At 43.9% G+C, this 25,212-nt stretch overlaps 1 protein-coding gene across 2 annotated transcripts in view; it reads left to right on the top strand.

Annotated features, from left to right (window-relative positions):
• Positions 1 to 2,383: 2,383 nt before the first annotated feature.
• Positions 2,384 to 25,212, top strand: part of col5a1 (procollagen, type V, alpha 1) — a 70,108-nt gene continuing 47,279 nt past the window's right edge. For both annotated transcript variants that reach the window (XM_047329383.1, XM_035607687.2), the window contains exons 1-3: positions 2,384 to 2,854; positions 18,176 to 18,343; positions 24,741 to 24,954. In XM_047329383.1, the coding sequence (XP_047185339.1) occupies positions 2,755 to 2,854; positions 18,176 to 18,343; positions 24,741 to 24,954 (482 nt within the window). In that variant the 5' untranslated portion in view covers positions 2,384 to 2,754. The remainder of the gene's footprint in view (positions 2,855 to 18,175; positions 18,344 to 24,740; positions 24,955 to 25,212) is intronic.

Here is a 25,212-nt window from a genome sequence, read left to right as displayed (position 1 = left end):
TGGATATTAACTCAGCACCTCTTGACAATAGCTCCGGCCTGTAACACAAAAGGGCGCCGCACGTTGCGTTTATTTGAGCAGGTCCAACTTTATGGAAACCTACCGAGCATCCAACTTCAAACTCTGTCGTTCACACAGTCAGACGTGTCCACAACCACCGTGGCCTTTGTTTACTGTGTTTAAAACCAACTTTTACTGGGCAGTTAATAGAAGTCCGCCCCCCCACCGGAGCAGCCATATGACACAATATAAAAAGACAGCTGCCATTTTTGGCTGTTCTTGATCTGTTGCTCAGGGTTTTTTTTTCCGTCTTCTTCTTAAATGTAAGTGCCTGTGATTTGGTCATGTATTGTGTGAGCTGCGTTTTCACAGTTACACAGTCTTCTATATTAAAATATTGTACTGACAATTAATATTGTACATAATCACGGCCACTAAGAAGGGTTTGCTTTCAATGTTAGTTAGTTGGTTGGCTGTTAAAGTACTTAACTAGTTTTGTATGTACAATGCTTCAATCGCAAATAGGATTTGCATACATTAAGGCAAGGAAGAACCATGGGCTTGAAGATTACAGTTGAACTCTTTTAGACACCACTGGGACAAGACAAGTGTGTGTGCTTGTGTGTTTTACACTAATCAGTGGGTTCATTAATTAATTTACTAAAATAATGCTCTTTACTTTTCTTAAAATCGCTCCTGTCCTTGATAATAGCTGGACCATCTCACCAGAGGTGGATCACGACTTGTGTATCACGACTTGTGTATCCATCTTTTCTTTAATTGATGGTTCACTCCAGTTGTCCACTGGGTGTCAAGATGACTACTCATCCAGGCTTTTATGTACCCTGGAAATGAATACAGAAGTTTTGCTTATCGTCATATGGTTAATATGATTGTGACGGCCTAACTTCTGTGCTCCGGCGGTTCAACATCCCAAAAAGACTGTAAACAAGGGATGTTTAAACTGAGTCAATGGCTCAAAAGGTGATTTACACAAGGTGCTGTTGGGCCCCTGCCGACCCCTCCACCTCCTGCCCTTTGTGCATATGTAGCGTATCACCTCCGACCTCCCATCAGTGAACAACACTTAACATATATTATAGCTTGACCAAAAAAACAATTAACACAAGTTCCCCTTAGCTTATTGTATCTCATGGAGTCTGAGCAAAATATGACATGATAACTCCAGAATTATTCACGCACAGATTAATAACATTTAGCCCAGTGATGCACAAACAACCCAGTCCTGGAATGAAATACTTTCTGAAAATAGCTATTTTTGGTGTCAGCTCATTTGTGCGGTAACACTATTTTTTTTAGGAATATATACATATTCAAATCAAATCAAAGTGATGCAGAGCCCTTTTTACAAGAAACTCCATGGCCAAAGGCGTAATAAAATGAATACATGAATACGTGTCATTTTAATTGTAAAATGTGAACATAAAAAACCCATAAAATGTTATTTTGATTTCTATTTTCCACTTGGAATCGTGGTTGGTTTAACTTATAAGGAGATGCTGGGACTAATTAAAGAAATGCTGTGAGGTCAATTTTATTAATACAGCACAGAATTAAAAAATCACAAGGTTTTTTTGTGGTGGTGGTGGTGGTGGTGGGGGGGGGGGGGGGGTTGTATAACACTATCATCAATTTGATTAAATAAAGCCATTGATGAAATGGCCACCAGGTTAATTAACATGCAAGGCATTGTTAACATCAGCATTTGCTAATAATTCATATCAGTGGTGCAATTTCTGAGGTTTCTGGGTCTAAGGCCCTGTTCCATTAACAAACGTTTGTTGATAAAAAAAAAAGAAAAAAGAAGATGTACAATTAAGTAATAAGTAAAAAAAAAGTTTTTCATTCCAACCCTGTGTGGATTACATTCTTATAAACTCGTCGGTATAGATCACATTCTTATAAACTCGTCGGTATAGATCATCAGATCAGCATTTCATGGGTTGCTGCATGGATCACATTAATTATATAGTCTATACATTATATATACCACTATATATATATATATATATGTTATGCAAACTTATTGCATTTGCTCGTGATTTGCCTCTGCAGCTCTTTGCTTCTCCCGCTCCGATCCCCTCCTCTGAAGGAAGGCAGGGGGACTCCATGTGAAACAACTCCGACTGCATTGAGTCGGAGGCGTGACACTTTCGCCCAACGCTTCCTCCCTCCCCCGGCCAATGAGAGGGCTGCCTCTGATGTATGGCCTGCGCTGATTTGCCAGAGCCTCCCGTCCGCGGCGCGAGTGACAGCCCGAGGAGGGAGGGGGGTGGCGAGGGGAACTTTCTTTAGCGTGTGTGTGCAAGCGCGCGCGCGCGCGCGCGTGTGTGTGTGTGCGCGCGTGTTGCCCCGTTGGACTTGGAGGGGCTCTATGTGACGACTGGAGGGAGGGGGCAACACACTTGAGATCGGAGGAGCAGCGGCGCAGGACAGTTCAGACGAGCAGAGAGGAGAGGAGCAGTGCGGGAGAGACGGTGCCCATCCGTCAACTAGCTGGAGGAACCCCACACTCACGTTCCCTTATGGCTGCTTGAGAGATAACGATACACCCCCCCTCCCCCCTTCTCTCTCTCTCCTTCTCTGGGACTTTTTTTTTTTCTTCTTCTTCTCCTCTCTTTTCCTTTTCTCTTTTGGAAGTGTTGTCCGAGAAGTTCGTCGCGCGCCTCATCGGTCGCTCCAAAGTTGAACAAGAGAACGTGAATCCACTTGCCGCGGACGTCTCCGGCGGCCATGGATACCCATATAAGATGGAAAGTTAAACCGAGGTTAAGGGACGCCCAGGTCGCCGTGGCGGTGATTCTGCTTTTTGTCACATCGCAAGCGAGCTCAGGTAAGACGCAGCCCGCGGACACTTGTGGATACAGCTCGGAAGCTGCGCGCAGCGCAAACGTGCTTGTTCGTTTTCTCGTTGGGTTCGAGTGGAGCAGAATCATCCCTGCGCCTTGTCGGTGCCTTAATGTGTCCAGCGTGGTCTGGGACCACAGGGTTGCGCCTGCACGCTTTTCTCTCGTGGAGAGAGGCAGACGTGGATGGAGCTGCTCTCCCAGTCTGTCTGTGATCTCGCGCGTTAAAAAAAGAAAGAAAAAAGTTTGCCATATGCAAAAAGCATCCCCCCCGGAAAAAGAAAAGCTGATGATATCTGGGCCTGAACGGCCTATGTCAACCTAAAAGCTTGCTGTGGCACAAAAATGTATAGGCACAAAGATGTGGAAAATATATATACTCTACTATGCTGTAAACTATGCTCCTGAATGATAAGATGTGTTTCTCACATGTCACTCAAAGAGCAAATCCAATTATGTGTTGCATTTTTGCAGGCTTATTGCAATTTTGTGATGAAAAATCATGCTGTGGTGCAGTTCAATTTAGTTTAAGGAAACTTTTTTCCCCCTGTCCTTTTTTTTTTTTTTTTAACTGATGGGATGAGCACAATTTTCATAAGAGGGAGGGGCTGCAGCTTGTCTGAAGTGGCAGGGTGGAGCTGCCTTAAGGAGTCCAGCAACAGGATCAGGACACCATTTCTAAAGCAGTGCGGGGCCTATATGCTAAGGCTCAAACTACCACATATTTCACGCATTGCCTTCTATACATTCTCCACAGGATTCTCTGTAACCCAATATGAATGAAAAAGTTTGGTATTAAAAAATAAAACTCACCTATATAGGATTGATGGAAGAAGTCGTGAAAATAAATAACCATTAGACCGTCTCGTGTGAGAGGCTTTTGTGTCCCATAGGTGCTCAGAGGTCGTGCAGTGCTGTGGCAGTGGGGCTGGGGTCTGGCCTGTATGTATTATTAGCGCCTTAAGACCGCCTGGCATGGTTGGTGGTCCGCCGTCCACTGCGAGTCCCTGACACAGGACTTTGAGGGTGAACAGGTGGCTTCTTCTGCCTGTCCGGGACAGTTTGAAAGTGTCCAAGATTGTGCTGATGGTGTCACGGTGGTCGCCCGCAGCCAAGAGAATTAGAAATGATTATGATAAAAAACAGATGCAGCTGAAATGGTTTTGCTGGCTCGCATGGGTTTGTGCTGTTAAGTACATGAAGGAATTACTGCAGCCTGTGTATTTTCATGTTGCCTGTAAACACTGGTTGTTAGCTGAACACAACCTTGGTCACCGCATTGGCGGACGGTTGCATCCAGATCTGGGTCACTTAGATGGACTGGAATTCAGTTGGAACATTATGGAGCATGGAAATCATTTTGATGCTCCATGGCTGGATTTGATCAGCTCTTAAAACTGAAAGAGAGTCTTGTAAGTAATTATCAAGGGTACTGGTGCACTTCCTGAAACTTGACACTTGACACATGTTGAATGGGAAATACTTGATGACTAAGTGCTCACAACATGCCGACTACATGACAATTCCATGTAGACTAATTATATTCTTGTATTATTTTTGCTACTTTACATTCAGTTAAAGATGAAAGTTTGATTGTGGTAAAATGATATGCATTTTTTTTGGCATGCGTCTTCCCCATCATTGTGGACAAATGGTAATGTCACCAGAAAAAGATTCATCTTGACACAAACCAGATGACCTCTTAGCCTCAGGAGGACGTGGATATACATTCATCTGAAGGCTCGCAGCAGCCAGGCCCCCTAGACACCACCAGTGGTCAGCTGGAAGTTGTCAACCACACAGTATACTTGCAAAAAAATGCAGGTAAAATAGCAAGATTTATGAGCAATAAACTGTAACATTAAGACAAAAGGCTATATTTACTTCTTCAAATTCATGAATAATTTGATAATGAATACAAAATGTTGATATAATTATTTGAATACTTTGTGTGTTTTGACAACAATAATAACACAACTGACAACTGTATAGAGTTGATGTTGCATCTTTTCTTTTTGGGGGCCAATAACTAGTTCCATAACTGAAAAAAAAGTAAAATAACCAGATTTGCTGAGCTACATCTAACAAGTAATGTATTCATAATAATATAATCAAATATTAGTAATTAATTATATTTTGGATTGATATTGCTAAATAGCATATGTTAACTAAGTAAAAAGGACATTTAGTTATCCTCATGTAAGAATCTGTGTTTTATTCCATAACATTGTGTTATATGTTTCACCACTTGGGGCAGTGAAACCATCTGAAAACGCAACACATCATTTAAATTTACCACGATAACCTTATGACGTTGGTGTGGCAAAAATTCTGGCAAAAGAGCAGACAATTTAGCAACATTAAAAATTTAATTGGATTTGTGTTCTATCAACCAATTGAATGTCATTTTCAATATTCACTCTCCCTCTAGCTCGGGTTCAGTCACTAGCTAGGTGTTTAGCTAATTGCTAAACGTTCCACTCTGCTAATGAGCTAGTTGCCAACTTTGTCTGTGGGCCTGAACAAAAGCAAAGTTGTGGACAGCAGTTGCGAAAAATGCTATAATGCTAGTTGTAGACTGTGGTTGGATTTTTGAGTGGCTTCGTCACTTTGAGTCAGACCTCTCACATCATGCAGTCGTTTGTTAATATAAAATATTGATGTGTGCAGATCCATGGTTGTGCCGGTCCACTGACCCTCAGGATGATTGGTTGCTCTCCAGTGCTTGGCCTGCTAGCCTGCAAAGTTGTAATGGAATAGCATTTATTATTGTATTTTAGCCACTGAAACATGCCTCTAAGATGACAGCATAGTTCTCATGGTGTAATTTTTAACTCACTACCAGATAGCTGCAAGTTCACAGCAACCTGAGGTCAAAGATGATCAGCACACTGAACCTAAGTCTAGCTGTATTCGAGAGAGTGAGCGAAGTCAGAGTTCATAGGGTTTCAGTGAGGCCATCTTGCTTCGGCATTAATGAGGAAACCTCATTTTGAACATGTGAAAAGTGGTAATAACAGAAGGCCCGTAAGACATAGAGGTTAAGAATGAGAAGAGGGGTCAGTGTTCAAAGGTGAAGGTCAGGACTTTCGGATTGCCCCTGCTGTCAGGTTTACAGTTTCAATGCCTGGAGGAACGAATTCTAGCTTACAACGTCTTGTGTAAATTCTCCTCTGACTCTTAAGAGGCCAAATTGAAAGATAAGGCATGTGTTGCCATACATTTTCTGTCAGTGTTTCAAGCTTTCTATGTGTAGAACCTCTGCATCAATTATCTGTTTATGAATCCCACTGAAATGGCTCTTATTAAAAGTCACAGTGAAGTCGTTTTCAATGTGAGGTGGTTACTTTTTGTACATTAATCTCATTGGCACCTTTAGCCAGAGATTCAGAATAACATTGATTGATTTAGTTATTAAAGGTGTTTTGTCTGTCAAACTTCCAGCTAGTAGACTAGACATTTTAATATGTCTCACTAAATAACATCCATTTGAATGTAATAGAACGCCCTGGCCTCCCAGTGTGGGGCCCCAGTAATTTAGTAAATTTCTGATCAGCATATCTGCTCTGGACCAAAATCTGGCTTCTTCTCCAAAAGGTTTCCTTCACGTTTCTGCTGAGTTGATTTTCTCCTTTCTTCCTTCAATCAATGGACTCTTTTCACGAGTCTCGGGGAGTCTGTTTTGACTCTTTTCACTGTGGTTTGTTATCATTAATTAACCATAAGTTTTTGGATGGTGTCCGTCCATAACAAATATTCACACAGGACCTGAACCTACTTGTACAGAGTACTTTAGTCATCAAAAATGCTGAAAAAACATTCTTTGAATACCTTGTGTTAATGAAAACAAGGATGGATTTTGGCCAAATTCACTGATGGTAACAGAAGGCAGGGTATGAAAAGGCGAGCAGGTATGCAAAAGAAATATGGGCATGATAAAAAGAAAATGGTGTGAAATTTTAGGAGCTGATATTTGTTTTATCCTCATGCACGTTTTAATGGGATAAACAGAAAAAGGCCTTGCTGTTTCACTGATCGCCCTCACATCTGGAGTCGATAAGTTCCATTGTGCTGTCTGCTAAGCCCTCTAAAAAGCCAGAAAAATGTCTTCCAGATGTTTTCTTCCCATTCTTGGTGAAACAGGGGACCGAGAAGAAAAAAAAAAAAATACTGTTGCATTTTTTATAAAGAAAATACACCATTCTGGTCTGGTTTTAGAGAAAAATTCCTAATCAAATAACATCTGCAGCCTTATAGCTGAGTTAGTGCCTCGCGTTTCAGCCAGGTTGGCACACGCACCTTCAAGGTCATTGAAAGGTTCGTTCTGTTTGAGTGAGTCGACTTTATGACGAGGTTAAAGGTCGAATACACCTGGTCCACAGCTGTGTTCTTTTAATTTATCTGTCTCTTGGCAATGTCTCTCTATATCTCGACAACTCTTTTATATGGCAAATTTATATGGCGTAGTCAAATTTGCCTTTTTTGTCACCATATGGTAAGTTCTTCAGGAGGCCAATTATGAAAGCTCACAGTAATGATTGAATTCTGACACAACTTTCGGAACTTTCCTGAGTTTTCCTTACAGTATGTTGCCCTGAAGGATGCTGTAGAGCTGCTTTTCATTATTTAAAATGTAATTCTGCAAAGATTTGTCAAAAAAAATTACCTTGTCAAACACATGGCAGCCTTGATGCTTTTAGAGCCAAACGATTCTGCCATCACTCACTCCCATTGGTAATCATCTTTCAGTCAGGTGGCTGGTTATTTATGTGGCATGGCAGAGGTTTGTCTCTCAATCACCTTAAAGTGCAAATCCTGAGGTCAGGCACAGCTCAGTCAGATCAGTGGCGGTGAGAAAAAGTGGCGTCTTGTGTGTGCTATATCGCCATGGCTCTGAGGAAGGAATCTGATCCGGACTGGACTGTGGAGAGAAGCAGTGACCCTGCAATTGCATGTGCCACTTCAGCCCGTAAATGCAGGCTTTTGTGGAAAGGACTCTGTAAATCCGCTCTAATGCCCGATAACAACATGGGAGATAAAACAAAATATGCAGCACAAGGTTTTGACCCCGTATTGGAGTTAAAGAGATCCTTTGTACCCCTGCGAATTGTGCATTATTTGCCATATCCTGGACAGGATATCGTCTATCCCTTTCCAGACTCATTAAGGGTCAAATAATTGTTTTGTGCTGCTGAATGGTGCTCTGTGCTCATGACACAGTTTACTTGACTTGAAGCCAGTTGCAGACGGTTTCCTCCAAGAGGTGTTTCTTGCCTAATCTTTGATCTGCTGGAGGCGAAGATGAATCTTTTCAGCCTCAAAATTTCAACAGGAAGGGATGATGAGCTCTTTACCCGTTGACTTACAGAAAGGAACAAAATGGTGCAACGATGCAACTCCCACTCCTGCAGTTAATGTTCTTAACAGTATGCTTTGTATGTTGTGCGTGGCAGAGTGAAAAGTTGAGTCTGGTCCTGGCTCACAAGCCGAGTATTCACTTGAGCTGGGAAACAGTGCTTTTCTCTGTAATGGGGTATTATAATCATTGAGCATGGAAAGCAATGTATGACTCATCCTTTCCAACCCCATTCCCCCTTCCCCTGCCGGAGCTTAGCCACAGCCTGGGCAGCAGAAATACTGAGCGTAAGCACTTTTTCCCTTCTAGGGAAAATACAATAGTTTCTGGTAAAAACTTCACTGCCATCTGATAAGTTCTATTTTTACTTACGACGTTTGCAATATATTGTATATTGTTGCAATCAAATAATCATAAAACTTTGTTATGGTTATGTTTACACAGCACTTGGCAAGGTTTGGGAAAGACTGTGGTTCTTGGTTACACATAACCAAAAGTGTCGTTGGTAGGTTTTTAGATTCCTCATGAAATACAATTGGAAAAACAAAGTTAATATATATATGTTTTTCATCTTAATCACTCAGTTGTTGCTCAAGTTCGACAATAGTTGAAGTGTCAGGCGGAGAGGAATTGGTGGTTGACTTGGCCGTCACTATTTGGTACTACATGCGATGGCAAGCATAACCTTCCCTTTGGTTTTTCTGTTTTCATGTTTCGTCACTCTCTCCCCACAACGGATGGGAGTCGAGAAACTAATGGAGACGCTGTTCCAATATTGTCTAAACCGTTGGAAATGTTTGCTTCTGATCTTATCAATTACTTTTATACATGTCAGCACGTTTTTTTCCTGACAACCTGCACTTTGCAACACAAGGATGAACCAGTCCAGAGCGTGGCTTCATCTCACACAGGAAGATGACGACAGTGCTAGTTGTAATGTAATTTTAAGTAACGGCAGCACCATGCTAAAACTAATTGCGATGCTGCCTGGGCTTAAATTCCCAGAATACCATGGATTTTATGCAGTGTATGATAATATTAGCGTCATAAGCAGAATCGATAATGACGTTGGTTTCAACAACATCTTATCAATTCCCATCCCTACTTCACAACTCACTGCGGCATGACTTGGATCTATTTTGTCTCTCTATATTTATGCTTCAGAAATAAGCTTGTGAATCATTTTTTGCAAAGTTATTCTTGTTGCTATATATTGGTATCCATGATGATTATGTGGGCTGGGTGACAATGTTTATTTTCAAATGTTTATTGGGTCACTAATGATGATGGGAAGCTTCTTCTTTTGTAACAAAAACACTGCATATGTGGATGTATTGGATCATTAGCTGAGAGACACAGCATGTCAGTGAAGAGTTGGAAAATGTGATATATAGGTTGCTAGGTTCTTCTCGTGTGTCAGTGCTGGATGGTCCTTAGCAAAGAGGAAAGATTCATTTTTGTGCTGGATTTTATATCTATTACACTCAGTTTTATTATTTTGTGTCAGTGTGTTTGTGCCGGAATAATGGTTATCTGTGAGTCTGGTTGAGAGGAAATGGTTTCATAATGTGAGTGCTGCAGGGCCAACTTTTATCATAAAGTTCTCAGCAGTCAGCCATCAAAACTCTATCTGCTGTGGGGGAGACAGAATGAGCGAGATGCCTCAATGCGGGGAAAGATAAAACGGGCAGAGGGGAGTGAAGTTGCAAATGGAGGTCATAAAATAAAGATGAATGAAAGCTGGTGCCAAAGAGAATAGAAAAAGATGATGGCGATCACTCGTTCCTAAAGGATGACCGTGTGGTGTTAACTGTGCATTCAGAGGTGCACCGTGGAATCTTGACTCAGTTTTTCCATCCGTGTCTGTGGTGGACGGCAGTCTGCGATTTATCTTCACCGCTGTGAGCTGCAGCGCGGAGACAGTGAAGTAAACCATCTGGTATTCTCCCTGTTAAAGCAATAAGAGTTCTTCTAAAGCAACCGAACTGAGCCGAACTCACAGAGGGGACGCTGTGGTCAGAATGACTCTCTGTTCTCTGGATCGTCTTTCAGATCTGAGTGCCTGTGTTCTTGTGTGTGAGGGGGGAGACAGTACATCACCGCGTCTGCCTGTCCGACTCTCTGTGTCTGACTGCATGTGATTATTTGGCGTTTCCTGTCATATCTGCTTATCTCGGAGTATATCCTGATGAACATGAGAACGAGCCGGTCATCATCATGGAAATGAAGGCATTAAGTGTATAAACAAAAACCATCTCCCTCCTCGCATTTCTTCCTCTGCCTCCTCCTCCTCCCCAACGGCGCTGCTGCCCTCACGTGCGGCTCTCGGCCGAGGTCACTGGGCCAGTGTCGTGAAAAGTCTGGATTAAATTTGGCCGATTAAATGAAACTCAACTAACTGCCGCTGGCATGTGAGGTCATTCGCAGACTTTCATTTTGCCCGTGTTGCTCAGAGTTGTTGCCAAAAGAGTCGTCATCTGATCATATATTGTCATCTGCCAGCAATTCATAGTTAATCTTTATTTAAATTAGAGCTGCTGACAACATGATGATCGCTAAGCTAAGTCTAGTCTATGTAGCCTTGAACAGCACTCATTGTGGCCCTATGTGGTGATATACAAGCAGAAGTAGACCAGAGATTTTGAAGATAATCTACTGACTCATCTTTTTTTGTTTTTTTTTGTTTTACCAATAATTGAATTCTGCAAGAGTGTGTTTCATGGCTTCTGAATTTATCTTTTAATTTTGATGAGGTAGAAGGTGGTGTGAAATCTCACTTTTTACCATCTCCTCTCAATTGATCATATTCTCTAGGAGATCTGATGGCATACGAATCTCTATCATCAATCTGTTTTGATTTATTTTGATTGATTCTATCATTTATTTTTTACACTTAAGATTTATTCTCTGTCATGTCACCCAGCCTTTGTTAGCAAAATACATTATAGCCATTTTATCATGTTTCCACTGCTTATCTTCAGAAACTGTGTAATTGTGCATACAGTGTGCTGCACATGTTGGGACTGCCTTAGTGCAAAGCGTGCAGAGGACGTGCGATTGCCCAAAAAATCTCTCTGCCGGTTGTTTTAAGCAGCATGTGGATTTCATTAAGCTGCGGTGCTGAGGTGTGGGATGATCGCTTGCCATTCTGCTTGCCATCCTGCTAGCCGACATCTCAGTCGGACTTGCGCTTGCATTAGTTTACTCAAGTGTTGCATGTCTGCAGCAGTAGCATGAGTTCTCTCACAGGATCTCCACGGAGTGTGTATAATGTGTTCAATCGAGCAAGCGCTAATACCTGCAGAATGATTCCCAGGTCTGGTCACATGAAACCCAGACGCAGCAACTTGGGGTCAGCGTTGATGAATGCGTTTCTTAGGTTTGCCGTATAAATAATCTTGGACCTGACACCTTCAAGCTTTTGGTTTCACATCGCACAATGCCAAATATTTAAGAAGTGTTTTAATGACACATTTTTGGGCCTTGTGTTCTGATCCAGCTGGCTTACCGCCCTCAGCTAAACAAGTCGCCCTCCCAATGTTTTATGCTGTGAAGCAAGAGTTTGTAACTGTTGCTGAACAATGGCTACTGTGGAGGATGATTGGCAAATATGGGATAATGACAAACGCTTTAAATGAAGTGTAACCGTCGTTACAGCACTTACAAAGTAATACCAATATAAAGTTTTTTTAACACCGGCATTGCCCGGCATGAGGTGCCGGTCACACTGGCAGTAGCTGCCAAAGCACTGAGAGTACCGAATTGAGTAAGAGTGCTCTTATTGCTTCTGAATTCAACTTTTAATTGGAAGTAGAACAAGAGGTAGGGTCTCTCACTCCTTCTAAAAATCACTTAGTCTAGCTTTAAGTTAATTAATGTCAGGGCTTTAATCATAACCTGCTGTATTCACAGCGAGGCTCCAACTTCCAAACGGTTGCCTTCAGTTAAACTTTTATACCAGAATCAGGTGGGGGGGGGGGAGAAAAGAAAACACACCTCCCCGCCTGTGATGCGCTCTAGGAGGGGGAAGTGTTTCATTGGGCGTTCTTGTTTTCAGCTGTGCCGGTTTCCAAGAGAGGCAGGGTCCTCTTTATGGCTGCTAATTACTCCTTGTCCTCAGCACCAGGTCAAGCATGTGCCTGGAGAGTCAGGCCTCACTTCAGGAAGAGCCAGAGGAGGAGGATATGGGGGCAGTGAAAGAGGGAAGAATGTTAATCCCACCCCCCCTATGAAAAAGTCCTAATTCAGGGGTCCGGCCTCCCCTCCTCCTGTCAAACGAAATGGTGCCGTCTGGAGTCAGCGGGCGCTGCTGCAGACGGGAGCGCGTGTGTGTATATGCATGTGTGCATTTGTGGAAACCGAGGACAGGTTTAGGTTTAGGGGGAATGGGATCCACCACAGTGTTGGCACTGAGCATACAGCAGGATTATGAATCTCCACTCAAGCCTCTGTTCTGAGAAAGAGAGGAAAAAAAATAGGTAGAAACAAAGTGTAGCGAGGTGGGGAGGGGAGGACACTTGTAAAACCACATCACGCCCGCCTGTGTCCGTAACAGTCGGCTGTAATATTGTGTGTTTCATCGCTCTTTTTTAAAGTAATTCACATGTTTACTACCTACTTTTATGAATTCATTATCCTTTACTGTGCTGTAACCTCATCAGGCCCATGTCTGACAAACAAAACCATAAAAGGCTTTAATCAACGTTAACCGCTCCTCTTTTAGCACATCACTTCAAAGATACAGCCCTTTGCTCGCTGTAATTCCAACCTTACACTTCAAAGTTTTCCACTGTGTACGTGACTTTAGTGAAACCCACAGGGTGAAGAAGGGGATGCTTTGTTCATCTAAGAGTTTATCTTTCATTAGAAATGTTGAACATTAGGGGTTTCACTGCAAGGATCCAGGTTGAGAGTTGTCATCGTCGACTCAGACGGGATGAGTGAGTCCCATATTAACGCTTGAGCAACAGGCCTGACCCCCCTTTTTGTATATGTCCATTTACATTGTAAATTGTGCTGTAAATCCAGATTGTGTGCATATGATGCTGAAGTTAGAATAGTGACCTAGTGTTTTGTGGAGTTAATACATGGATGAAATGAAATGAAAGGAAATAAGATGTTTTATTTTCACATAAAAAAATAAAAAAAAGCTTCTGAAGAGCTCCAGAGGTCAAAGGATGCTCTGTATTTACAGTATTACTTTTTTCTGTATCACGTTCCGTTGCATGAGAGCAGTTTTGGCGGCAGGAGAGGAGCGGCGCTGCGGCGGTGTGCAAATGTACACAAGGCCGTGTCATGTAAACAGTTTCTGTGGATGTGCGGAGAACCTGCCTCCGCGATGTGAGGGGCTGTGTGGTCACAGGGGGGAAGGTATTTTTAGCATCATGTGCCAGAGGTGTTGGCCCCTCGAGGGAACTGCCACGTTAAGTGGGTAAACATCTCAGCTTAACAAGGTGGGACTCGGACCCACACCTGTGGCTTGGGATGTGGTCGGGACGGCTTCCGCTGGAAGGTCAACCGCCGGTGACGGAAATCCATGAATGAAGGTGTGTGAGAACACGGTCAAGGAGGGAGGGCAGTGGAGTTGATAAGGTTTGCGTTCATAACTCTCTGGAGTGGCTCTACCCCCGGAAAAAAAATATCTCAGTTATTAGCACTCTTGCTCTTTGCATCAGATAGATAATTGCGTTATTGGAAAAGACATTTCCCAGATGGATTTTCAATCGGCCTGTTGTTTTGTAGTTGGCGTCTGGACAGAAAAAATACTGCATTACACAATCCCTTCACCTTCCTCCCGATATCCTGTGTTCTGCCCATTGGTAAACCTAGAGGAGGCTCTGTAATCACTTTTTGGTCCTTAAATGAAAAAACAAAACTTGCATGACAAAATGATAATACAACAGATGACACAAATTGAAAAAAGGAAATTGGAAAATGGAAATGAGGAAGCGGAAGAGTTTTATTATAGCACAGACTGACTGATGGAAGGAAGGAGTTGTTTACAGGTATGAAATGAGAGGCTTCCTGATAGCACCCCCCCCCCCCCAAAAAAAAAAAAAGCTGCTGATGTTCACAGGATTAGTTTGTGTCATTGTGGATTAGCAAAAGCAAAGCTCCTCAGCAGGAGGCCGTGAGAGACTTGCCCCTTTCCTCTCCCTTCCTCGCCGTGCTGAGATGGCCCTTACTATGATGTTGTTCTTGTTGTCATGACGTCCATACTGTTATGATGAACCGTGAGAGTGTCGGGCCACTGAAGCCCAAGGGAACTTCTTTGAATCGTTTATCGCCTGTTTGTGTGTTCTTGGCATCTCTAAACTAAGAAAAATGTCGTTTACCGTGCAGATCGCTGGCTGTTTGTGTGTGTTTAGACAATGATGTTGATGGGATGATTGTGGAGTAGTCTCACATCCATATGACTATAACATGGATGGGTATGATATGAAATAATTTGCAGTGAGCATTTGTACAGGTCATCACCAGAGTGCCGCAGACAGCAGGGTATACGAAAGGTTGTGTCCATAAAAGGTGCTGGAGTGTGTGTGTGTGTGTGTGTGTGTGTGTGTGTGTGTGTGGTAGGAAGAGGCTACACCAGGATGATTGAGGAGGAGATGGAAAAGGAGATGCTATGGCTGGATGGTCGTAGCAGTCTGAGAATCACGGCTTCGTCAACGTGCGCGTCAGCGCGGCAGCCTGGGTCTAGTCTGACCACTTTCAAGTTCCACAGCCTCTGCGTTAACCATTCCAGTCCTTGTAGGGGTTTCTGCGTAACTGTAAGTGATCAACTGATCAATCTCCCATGGGGGACGCTGTCGCCGCTGGATGTTGGCAGGTGAGAGGGAACCTCGGCGGCGTCAGAGCGGACGTGTAGGATTTAACAGGGAACGTTTGTGGTTGAAAAAGGGTAGAAAAAAAAAAGTTGCCAACCAGTTGCCTTTGGTCAGACATGGTCCTTGTTAAAAAGAGTATTAAATGAAAATTCTTCCTCTTTATGTGTCACTCACTGCTGTTATATTAGCGGTTGAGAGACCGTTTTTAAAAAAAAAAAAAATTAAATGCAAGGTGTTATATTGGAATTACAAGGTGTTATAGTCTGTCGTATTGAAAATGGGCGCAGATGATTTCCTAATAATCATACCGCGTCTGTGTGCCAGGCTCCTCCAAACAGACCAAATTAGAAACAGCTTGATAGAATCAACCCAGGCCCCTCAGGCGCCTGAATGCCGACAATAAACTTCAGAAAAGTTAATTGTAGGCAGTTAAAACAGTTTCTCCCAAGCAATTTACTTTTTGTTGCCGGTTTGATGAATGAAAAAAAGCACTAAAACAGTTGTCGCCCCCTGATGAAGCAGATGAAACTTCATCTCGGCTCCCTGGGTGCTTGTCAGGTCTCCGTATCTCTAAATGTCTGAAACCTCTTCATTTCAGAATCATCGTGTTGTTATTTAATCATTTGAACACATGATCCTGTCTCTCCCCTGGAACAAGTCCCAGCGCTTCAACTCACTGTTTCCTCCGAGTGTCAATGATAAACTTTTATTTTAACTTTTCAGATGTTTATTGTAGACATTCAGGCCCCCTGAAAAGCCTCCGTTGCTCAGCGACCAACTCTCTAAATGAAGAGATATTTTTATGTACACATACGCAATTTTTCTTCATTTCATATGATTAGATCTTACACTCTCCCTTTAGCCAAATGAGAAATAATGCAGAACACAGATTTTGATTAATGGCAGATCAACCGGTGTACTTCCAGTCTTTGACAGACTTAGGGCAAAGTAGAGGAGAGACAGTGAGACAACATTTTACTACAAGTGCAATAAAAGCATTTTAAGTTTTACAGCAAGCTCTAAAATCAAAGATGGACAGACGTCCAACCCAAATGTACCAAGGTCAAGCCGAAATATCAGCATTTTCTTTTTTTTGACACGCAATCTGGTTCCTAATGGCGAGGATGCTAATAGCTGTGCTGCCGATGGCAGGAAGGCCATTTCTGGTTACAGCTACACCCCCACTTAAAGCATAGGGGGACGTCCCATCCGGGCTGTCAGAGAGGAAATACTCCTCCTTGGCTCTACAAAACAAATATTGGCAAGATTAGGTGCAAAAATTAATTTAAAAAAAATGTGCTTATCAATTTCATACAGACTTGTAGCTCTCAGACTGCCATCTGCAAAATGAAAAAATGAAAAAAACCCATAAAAATAATCCCTCCCTCAAAGCATAAGACCGCAATGACAGGCTCATTAAGTGAACCTCTGTCATCATGGTTGAATGATGGACATTTTGTGGCCGGCGGGTGAGCCGCTGCCCGTCTTTTCATTATGAGCCGACGACGGACAAAGCTGTCGCTTTGTTGAGACCCTTCACTCGCTTAGAGGCTCTCCCATCCTGTGGTATGCACATCCAGGCAATGTGAAAGGAGTTGTCTGTTTGACATGCTTTTTAAGGATGCACTAGGTGGCTTCTCAAACAGGCTGGGTGTGGTGCTTGGATTAGTGAACTCTGATTAATACGTCCCCCAGAGCGATGTTGTGTTCGGCAGGGCTCCTGCGGGACGTCCTGCACGAAGGCGGAGAGTGGCAGGAAGAGGGAGATGACATAGGAAATCACCGATCACCACATTTATCTGTCAATCTTAAAAAGAAATTGAGAAAACAACTGTCCACACACACTTGTTCACGAGTTATTCCACGTCTGATGTCTGATGCTGCAAACGGATGATTTATTGATTGTGTGCAGGCTGGAGTGATTTTTTCCACCATAACTGTACAGCTGTTGTGGAACACGTGCAGCCAAAGTGTTCTCGAACTGAGACCTCTGTTTAAGAATGTCGATTTTTTTTTGTTTTAATTGACCTAAGTGAGTCATGTGTAATGACATCCAGCTGGAGGTGGCTGCAGGGCAACGCAGAATGTACAAACACTGGCTTTTTTTTTTATCGCTCTGCACAGTCGCCTTTCCGTTTTTTTTCCCAGCAGCCCCTTCTCTCCCAGATGGATGGAGCTATTTTTTTTTTTTTTCTCTTTCTAAACGTTTTGTGTTGTCTCTGTAGTTTGACACTAGTGGGCGCTGTACATGCGTGAGGGTGTGTGCAAGCTTTTATACTTTGACGCTCCGCGTTCACAGAACGGCACAAAAATGCCTCTTGGAGACTACCGCAGCATGCTTTGCTTTTGTCTTTTAGTTTTATTTCCCAAACTCTTGTGCCATAAAATCCCTCTTTTTTTGTGCGCTCTGTTTTGTGTTCTCCTTAGTGACCTTAGTGTTTGTCCTCCTCTAAAACATCCTGACAGCCAGCCCCCTTCCTTGTGCCACTGTCCCCTAAAGACGTGACCCGGTGTCCTTTTTCGGGATTCTAATGTGTGTCATTGTGCATCTGGCTGCAGGAACAGCTGTTTGTCCTGGGTGGTTTTGGCGTGCCGAGGGTGCGGTCCGAGGGTCAAACCCCGTGTCACATTGTTCTGAACCAGTGTCCTCCTGTGGTGGCCTGGTGACAGTCGGGACGACCGGCCTGGATGTGTGCTAATTGCACGGCTGTGGCCAAAGGGAGGCAGTGGTGGATTTTGCATTGCAGGGGAATGGATGGGAAGGACGGGTTTTTGCTGCAGCTGTAACCCATGATCATGGTGATTCTATAAATGGGCACATCTCCTTTTAGCGACAACAAAGAATCTCCTCGGAACCACAACAGCAGAGTCCGAGTAACTTGTGATTCTGAGTCAGCAAAAGACAGAAAATGGAGGGAATGGCAAAAGAACTGGCCATAATTAAAACTTATTTTAAAAAGCTGTAATCTATATATGAGTTGTATAAACTATATTTTTATCGACTTTGAATTTTGCAACGTGTCTTGAGTTCTTACACATGTTGACAATTTGTGCAATTTCATTCCATTAAAAATAAAAAAAGAATAATCCAACATCCTTTTTTCTTTGTGTCCCCCCCTCTGTAGCGGAACCAGCAGACCTCTTGAAGATTTTAGATTTTCACAGTTTACCCGACGGTGTAACAAAAACGACGGGTTTCTGCTCACATCGGAGGTCAACACAAGGACCCGATGTGGCTTACAGAGTATCCAAAGACGCCCAGCTCAGCGCCCCGACCAAACAGCTGTATCCAGGTAAGGATCCAAACTGTCCTCTCCCTTTGTCTGTCGGAGCACCTCTTTTTTCATTGGACTCGTTCGACATCGAAAGGAGCTGCTCAAAGCCATTTTCAATCCAGTTTTAATTTCATTTTTCCACCGAGTTAAGGACCGCAGATGTTGTGGCTTTTTTCCGAGATCTTTAACTCATCATGCAAGTTGTCCCTGCTCCGCCGTCTTGCCATCTGGTCGCCTTTATGACCCTGTACGCCCGCATCGCAGTAAACTAGGGGTTAAACATTTAAACGTGTCTGGAAAAGAACATTTTCCTTTTTTCCACCTCGTCTGTTCCCGTGTCCCGCCCCTCCAGGTAGAAGATTTATTGACTCCTATAACTTGATTATTTATGTCAACTGTACTTTTAAGTTTATGGGATTTTAAGGCAGCGTTTGCCAACCCCTGCAGGAGTTTCAACTTTCACCGCCCTGTTTATCCCTCACTCAAACATACACTGTACGTCTAAATCTTTTATCGTGAGCCCTGTAAAGAAGTCAGAGATGTCTATAGCAGCTGGACACATTCAAACGGTTGGAAAAAAATAAAGGTAATGCATGCAAATTCCCTCCCCGAAAACGCACTCCAGAAGCACACACATTGCACCCCTGTAATATCTGATCTTGTAGGAGGAGCTAGACAGTGGAAATAGGGGCGGTAGAGGGGCGGTAGAGGGGAGGGAAGTCTGGGGTTCCACTTTCGCCGCGTTCTATTGTGCTGACGTGGCTTTGGGTTACTGCTCCATGGTGCGCTGCAGCAGTACTTTCCTCTGTCTCATCCCTCTCCCACAATCTTTCCTCGCCCTCCCTCCCTCCCTCCCTCCTCCTCCTCTTTATTTTCCCTCAAGCGCCGTAATTTTCCCCTCTCTGTCATTTTTTTCTCTCGAGCCGCCGCTGCCTCGCAGTGTTCTCTCGCTTTGTATCTCATCTAGACTGTCTGGTGAGACACGCTGAGCTGCCTCCTCTGTATATTTTATTTCCTTCTTCGTCCGGTGCAGACGTTCGAAACAACATTTCTGTGACCCAGACGTCCAATTTCTTAAAATATGGATAGGTCGGCTCCTCTGCAGCTCAAAGATACATCACGAAGGAAAAAAAAGAGGAAAAGAAGAACAGTGATGTGGTCTAGAGGGAGAAATAATAACCCCTTCCTGTGAGCTAAGCGTCCACAAAGCTTAGATTGGACGACGGCCCCATTCGCGGTCCTCTCAGACGTTGCGCTGGCCTTAGTGGACCTTTGATCCATGTCATGGCCCTTCTCCGGGGCTTAACGCAGAGCCACAGAGCCGCTGTGGCCTGCGTGCCCCGTCATGCTCTCCAATCAAACAAATGCTGTTCACTTTGAAGCTCCATGTCAGCAGAGCTCATGAGCGTCTCTGTTTAGGTACACATTCTATAATTACGCACATGCTCCTCGGGCTCATCCAAAATAACCCGTCCACATAAAAACCGGCCAACTTGGTGGAGTTCACGACAGGCACCGCTTTACGCTCACGGCGCAAACAGAATAGCTGCCGCCTGCGGCTTGAAGGCCTTAAAAGTTAGTGTATGTGTCCGTGACGTGGTCCCTTCGCTCACCTCAACGTTTAGAGAATGTACAGCTAATATATTCCACAAGACAGCGAAACTAGTGAGATCATTTTATCCGTCTGTATTTTCCCCCCTTTAACTAAGTTTGCTACTGAATTTTGTCTCTGGCCCAAAGCCTGGGGGTACAGTTTGTCTCAATTATCAACGCAGCAATGCAGTCTCCTCAAGGCACAAATAATATATCGCACGTAGGAAAACAAAGGCATGTACATTCTGCTATGACTCCAGTGCTGGTAATTAAAACCACAGTAGCTCCGATGGAGAACAAACTGGCCCGTGACCCCAGAACCACAGACAGTCTGTGATGATGTGTTGGAAACGGGCGAGTACAGACATGCAATCATTAGGCAAACATGTGAAAGGGATGATTCATTTGAAACTGCAAGAAAGCCACTGGAAACAGAGGAGTCCTTTCTTACCTTCGCGATGAGAATGAGAAGTGAAGAAACGGGACGTCAGCCGTCTTTTTACTTTTACACCACACATTTCCCATGGCTTAACAGATGTCCTCTACTCACTGCCTCTCTATATGAAGACTAATCAATGAGGAGAACCACGTTTCAGCACTTTCGTGCAAATTCAAATTGCTACAAATCTCCGGCTGTACAGTGGAGTTTTCTTTAGCCGCTGTCTCTCCCGTTAGGGACACGAGCCATTAGCACATACAGCAAGGAGAGGATGATGCAGCGGCTCCTGAATGGGGTTGTAATCAGGACTGCTGTGGGTCGAGGGGCACTGGCCGTTATACTAGGGGGCTCCTGCTGCAGCATACGGCGAAATTCGACCGTTCAAGCTAAGATCACGAGCTGTAAAAGCAATCGTGGTTCGGGTTTTTGCTGACGTGGCTCAAGAGAGACATAGTCTATTGACTTCATAAAAGCCTTGGGCAATATTAACATTATTTATTAAGTTCTTAAGTTTTATTAAGATCTTCATAGCCCCGTAGCTTGATTTGAGCAAAAACCACCCTGCAATTTTGGTTTATTACTAGTCATTTGAGACCAAATGGCAACCCACTGTGACGTCACCCATTGGTCTGTGAACTGCCGTTTTAAAGCCTCGAGTTTGGAATTTTGGCCAGCGCCATCTTGTTTTGTTTTTTTAAACCAGAAGTAACCATATTTGGAGGAGCTGGGGGGTGGGTCAGACTGAGAATTGTCCAACGCACGTCCACCTACACCTGCGACCTGCACCTATGCATATGGTGCTTTATTGGGCCATAGTTTACGAAATGAACATCATGCTGTATTGAAGAAGATTTAAAACTAGGGATTGCGCCCATAGAAACTTTAGAAAAGACTTTTAATAGAAACAGATTTTTGCAACCAGTGGAGTCGCCTTCTTCTCGCCATTTGAGAGAATACAGGCTTCAGGCACTCCCGCATTGGCTTCAATTTCCAAGGCCCGGAGACTACGACCATTTTCATATAAAGTCTATGCTTGAGATTTTGTAGATGTGCATCACAGTGTGTTAGTAGCAGGGACACATGTTTTTCTGACATCCAGTAACCAGTCATTTGGTAATTATTATGGTCATTTTAGCTGATAGTTTATAGTTAAAACAAAAAAACAAAAATTTATTGCAATAGATAATGATACCAGTAGTTTATCTTCACGTCACTGTGGTATAAAGAAAAGAAAGAAAAAAAAAAGTGTTGCCCTCTCATCTGTATATGCCTGAATATGGGATATGCAGTTAATAACCCTTGAATCGTCTGGAAATGCGAGGTGAAGCCAAGTTTATTGACACCAGTGGAAGTCATAACATATCAAAGGTGGAAGACCCTGCTTTTGGACCAAAAACTAATCTTGTTCAAACCTCAAACTGTCATCAAGCTATTGACTTTGAGTCATGTGATGTTAATTGGGCCTTTATTTTCAATCACAGCTGGTTACACTCCCCTGCATGCAAAACACATCCATCTTCCTCTCTGTCCTTTGTCCACGTCCCCCCCCACCCCACCCCTCGCCCACCAACAGTCAGGTACACTTCTCTGCAGCAATGTGCAATCCCACTGGAATGTTGCTCGCCTTATACAGAAGGAGGGATTTGGACACTGCGTTGACTGAATGACCAATTACAGGACGCAAGACTTTCTACCTCGTTTACCTGGTTGGATGCACACTGACAGACGGTAGAGAGGATACTGCACCTCCCTCCCTCCCTCCCTGACTTTCGAGGTGCTCTTGGAAAAAAAAAAATTGGTAGATAAAGGAGAGTAGCTGAGGTCTAGATTTCAAATGGAGAGAGGGTCTTTATCTTCTTTAACTTATACTCAACTTGTTAATCTCAAGTCCTAAAGTCCTCTCACAATCACCTCTGATAGTTCTATCACAGACTTGTCGTCCAAGAGAAAATATTAGCTGTGTATCATACTAGATAAATATTTTATCAAAAATAAAAAGAGGCAACTATTGAATCTGAGGGGAAATGGTGGATTGTGCCTGACTCACTGGTTGAGATGTTTAGACTTATCTTTGAGTCCCAGACGTCCCCCTTTCAGTCCGATGCTGGTTGTGGCGCTGCCAGTGTAAACTATGTGCTCAAGCACACACAGGCACACACACTAAATTAGGAATGAGTTATCTCTCATCTGGTGACCTAAGTAGCAGTGTAGGAGACACATTCCAGAGAGAAACCCGAGCTTTTCTGAATGCCCCCCCCCCCCGCACCGTGCCACTTTGTGTACGGTCCTGAGAATGAGGAGAAAGGCTCCACATTTACATTTATTCTTTCTCCCTTCATCCTTCATCATTTGGACAACCTTTGTCTTGCATTTTTATATTGGCAACGCTGTGATGGAGATTCTCGCAGGGCACCTCAGTCCTCATGGTGATGTCATGGAGCACGATCCACAAATGAGACACCTGTGCTGTGTAAATACAAAAAAATTCAGAGACAGGTTAATTTTGGTACACATTTCCGACCTCTAGCAACATTACACCCCCCCCCCCCCCCCACACACACACACACACACTCTCCCTTCTTCTTCTTCTGTGCCATGGAAACCCCTTTTGCCCCTCAGCCGACCCTTGACCTCCACAGACCTCCACTAACAGCCAGTCCCGAGCCAGCGCTGAGTCATTGTCTCTGCGGCAGAAGTGGCACACGTGCACCTGGATGTACTGACGAGCGCTCGCTCGATATTTCGCACCTTTCATTTTTTGCAATTTAACGACAAACACATCTCATAAAATTCGGCCGACCGATTTTTGATCCCGTATCTGTCTCCCACAACCACACTCCTCCATGCCAGAGGTCTCCTGGAGGGGGTTGTCCTCCCTCTTCCTCGTGTTCCTTCTCCCCTGTGCTTCAGCCGTTCTCTGTCCTGTCGAGGCATCTGTCAATTAAAGCGATGTTTTTCATATGATGCCAAGCGAAAATTCCTGAGGGAGCACTGTGCCAAGGCATGTGCTCGCCGCATGATGTGATTCGGTGCCTGGCATTAATGGAGGGCCGACAGGAAGATAGGACAGGAAGGCCAACAGACAGCCAGATGCTGACTGAGGGAAAGACGATGAGAAGAAGAACGAATAACTAAACGGACAATGGTGGGGAAATTCTTTCCCCCTTCCCTTTTCCACTATCTCTTCCCAACCTCAGGTTTCCACACCACATTCCCTTTGAGTTGTTTTCTTCCTATACATATTTTGCGATTGGCCACCTAGTCTCCTCAATTTCGCATTTTCCACCCCTGCAGCAGAGCAAAAGGGGTTTAATGGCTGCACGAGGTGCAAGAAAACCACTGCAGCCACAAACCCTGCCTCTCTTTTTCCGGTCGTCTGGAAACCTGCTCTGCATATAATGGAACAGCAAGCAGCAAACTGCTGCTGCAGTCCTGGTCATTACTTTGTCCATGTCAAACATAATCAAGGTAGCTGGTTTCTCATAACAATACTGGCTTTAATGCAGTCACGATTGCCTCTTATTCAAACAATCTAAAAGATTAAAAAACTGTGCCCCAAGTGTATTCTGACCTCTGCATTAGTCTCCTCGGATGGTTGGAAGGTCCGCCTTCTTTCTGGGGTCCTGAGAACGCCCCGCTAAGGCAGTCTGTCTGACAGATGTGCCACACACTTCAGCAAAATGGAGGAAATAGTTGAGGCTGCAGAGTGGAAGCATGCAAATGGAGGAAAACACGTCTTTTTTTTCAAATGCCTGTGCCTGTACCTTTTGTGTGTTTCACTACCACATTATCAGTGGTATTTCCATTTCCACATATGTGTCTTTCATTCTTTCTTCTTTAAAAAAAAAGAAAAAGGATTCCTCATATTTCCTCTTTTCCAAATTCCTGCTGGAGCCGTCTCATCGTCTGGTAGATCGATCAGCTGTAGGGAGAAGAGGGAAATGGAGGGGAAGGGTTTTAAGGATAGTTTGACGAATTCTCCCCGGATCACATGCTTTTCTCATTATGCTTCTCATCCTGCGCTGTGCTGGAAGAGATCCCGCTTTGCACTTCTGCTTCGAACTTTAATTTTTTTTTTATCCATTTCAGATTAATCCTATCCTGTTGCAGTCTCGGCTCTCCGCAAATTGTTTCCTTTTCGCTGCTCAAAGCCGTCACAGTTCTTCCAATCTAAATCATCTCTGTTTTTTAACAGTTCTGTCTATTATAAGTAACAAGAATAACTTTTATAGTCCCTCTTGACCCCGCAGAGCACTCTCTGTCTCCTAAAATAACAATTACAACATCACTCCTCTTATGATGATGAGTGGTTACTACTACTGATATGTCTCCAAAACTTCTCTCTCTCTCTCTCTGTCCGACCCACCAATTCCCCCCTGCCAGGTGATGTGTTCCCAGAGGACTTTTCCATCTTGGCCACGGTGAAGCCCAAGAAGGGCAGCCAGTCCTTCCTGCTGTCTGTGTACAACGAACAGGGCATCCAGCAGCTCGGAGTGGAAGTGGGACGCTCCCCCGTGTTCCTGTACGAGGACCACACAGGCAAACCCAGCCCCGAGGACTACCCCCTCTTCAGAGGAGTCAACCTAGCTGATGGAAAGTAGGTTCGCGAATCGTGCGCGCTCGTCTAGTCTAGTGCATCTCCCCCTCTAATCTGGCTGCAGGTAGACGAGTCAGACTGTAGACACAACTGTTGTGTCTCTGGAAGGTTTAGGGTGTTGGCACTTGACCACAGAAGGGCTGCACCTGAACCAGGTGCACCGTTTGAGCATTTCATGTAGGTTGCAGTATCCTCAAATTTGTATTTTGTCGCGGTGCAGCATCCTATTTATGTCAACAACAACAACAACAAAATAGG

Source organism: Scophthalmus maximus, chromosome 20 (assembly GCF_022379125.1).
Source record: "Scophthalmus maximus strain ysfricsl-2021 chromosome 20, ASM2237912v1, whole genome shotgun sequence".
In the NCBI taxonomy this organism is placed as follows: Eukaryota; Metazoa; Chordata; class Actinopteri; order Pleuronectiformes; family Scophthalmidae; genus Scophthalmus; species Scophthalmus maximus.
Note: the sequence above shows the minus strand (reverse complement) of the source record. Positions and strands in the feature narration are given on the sequence as shown.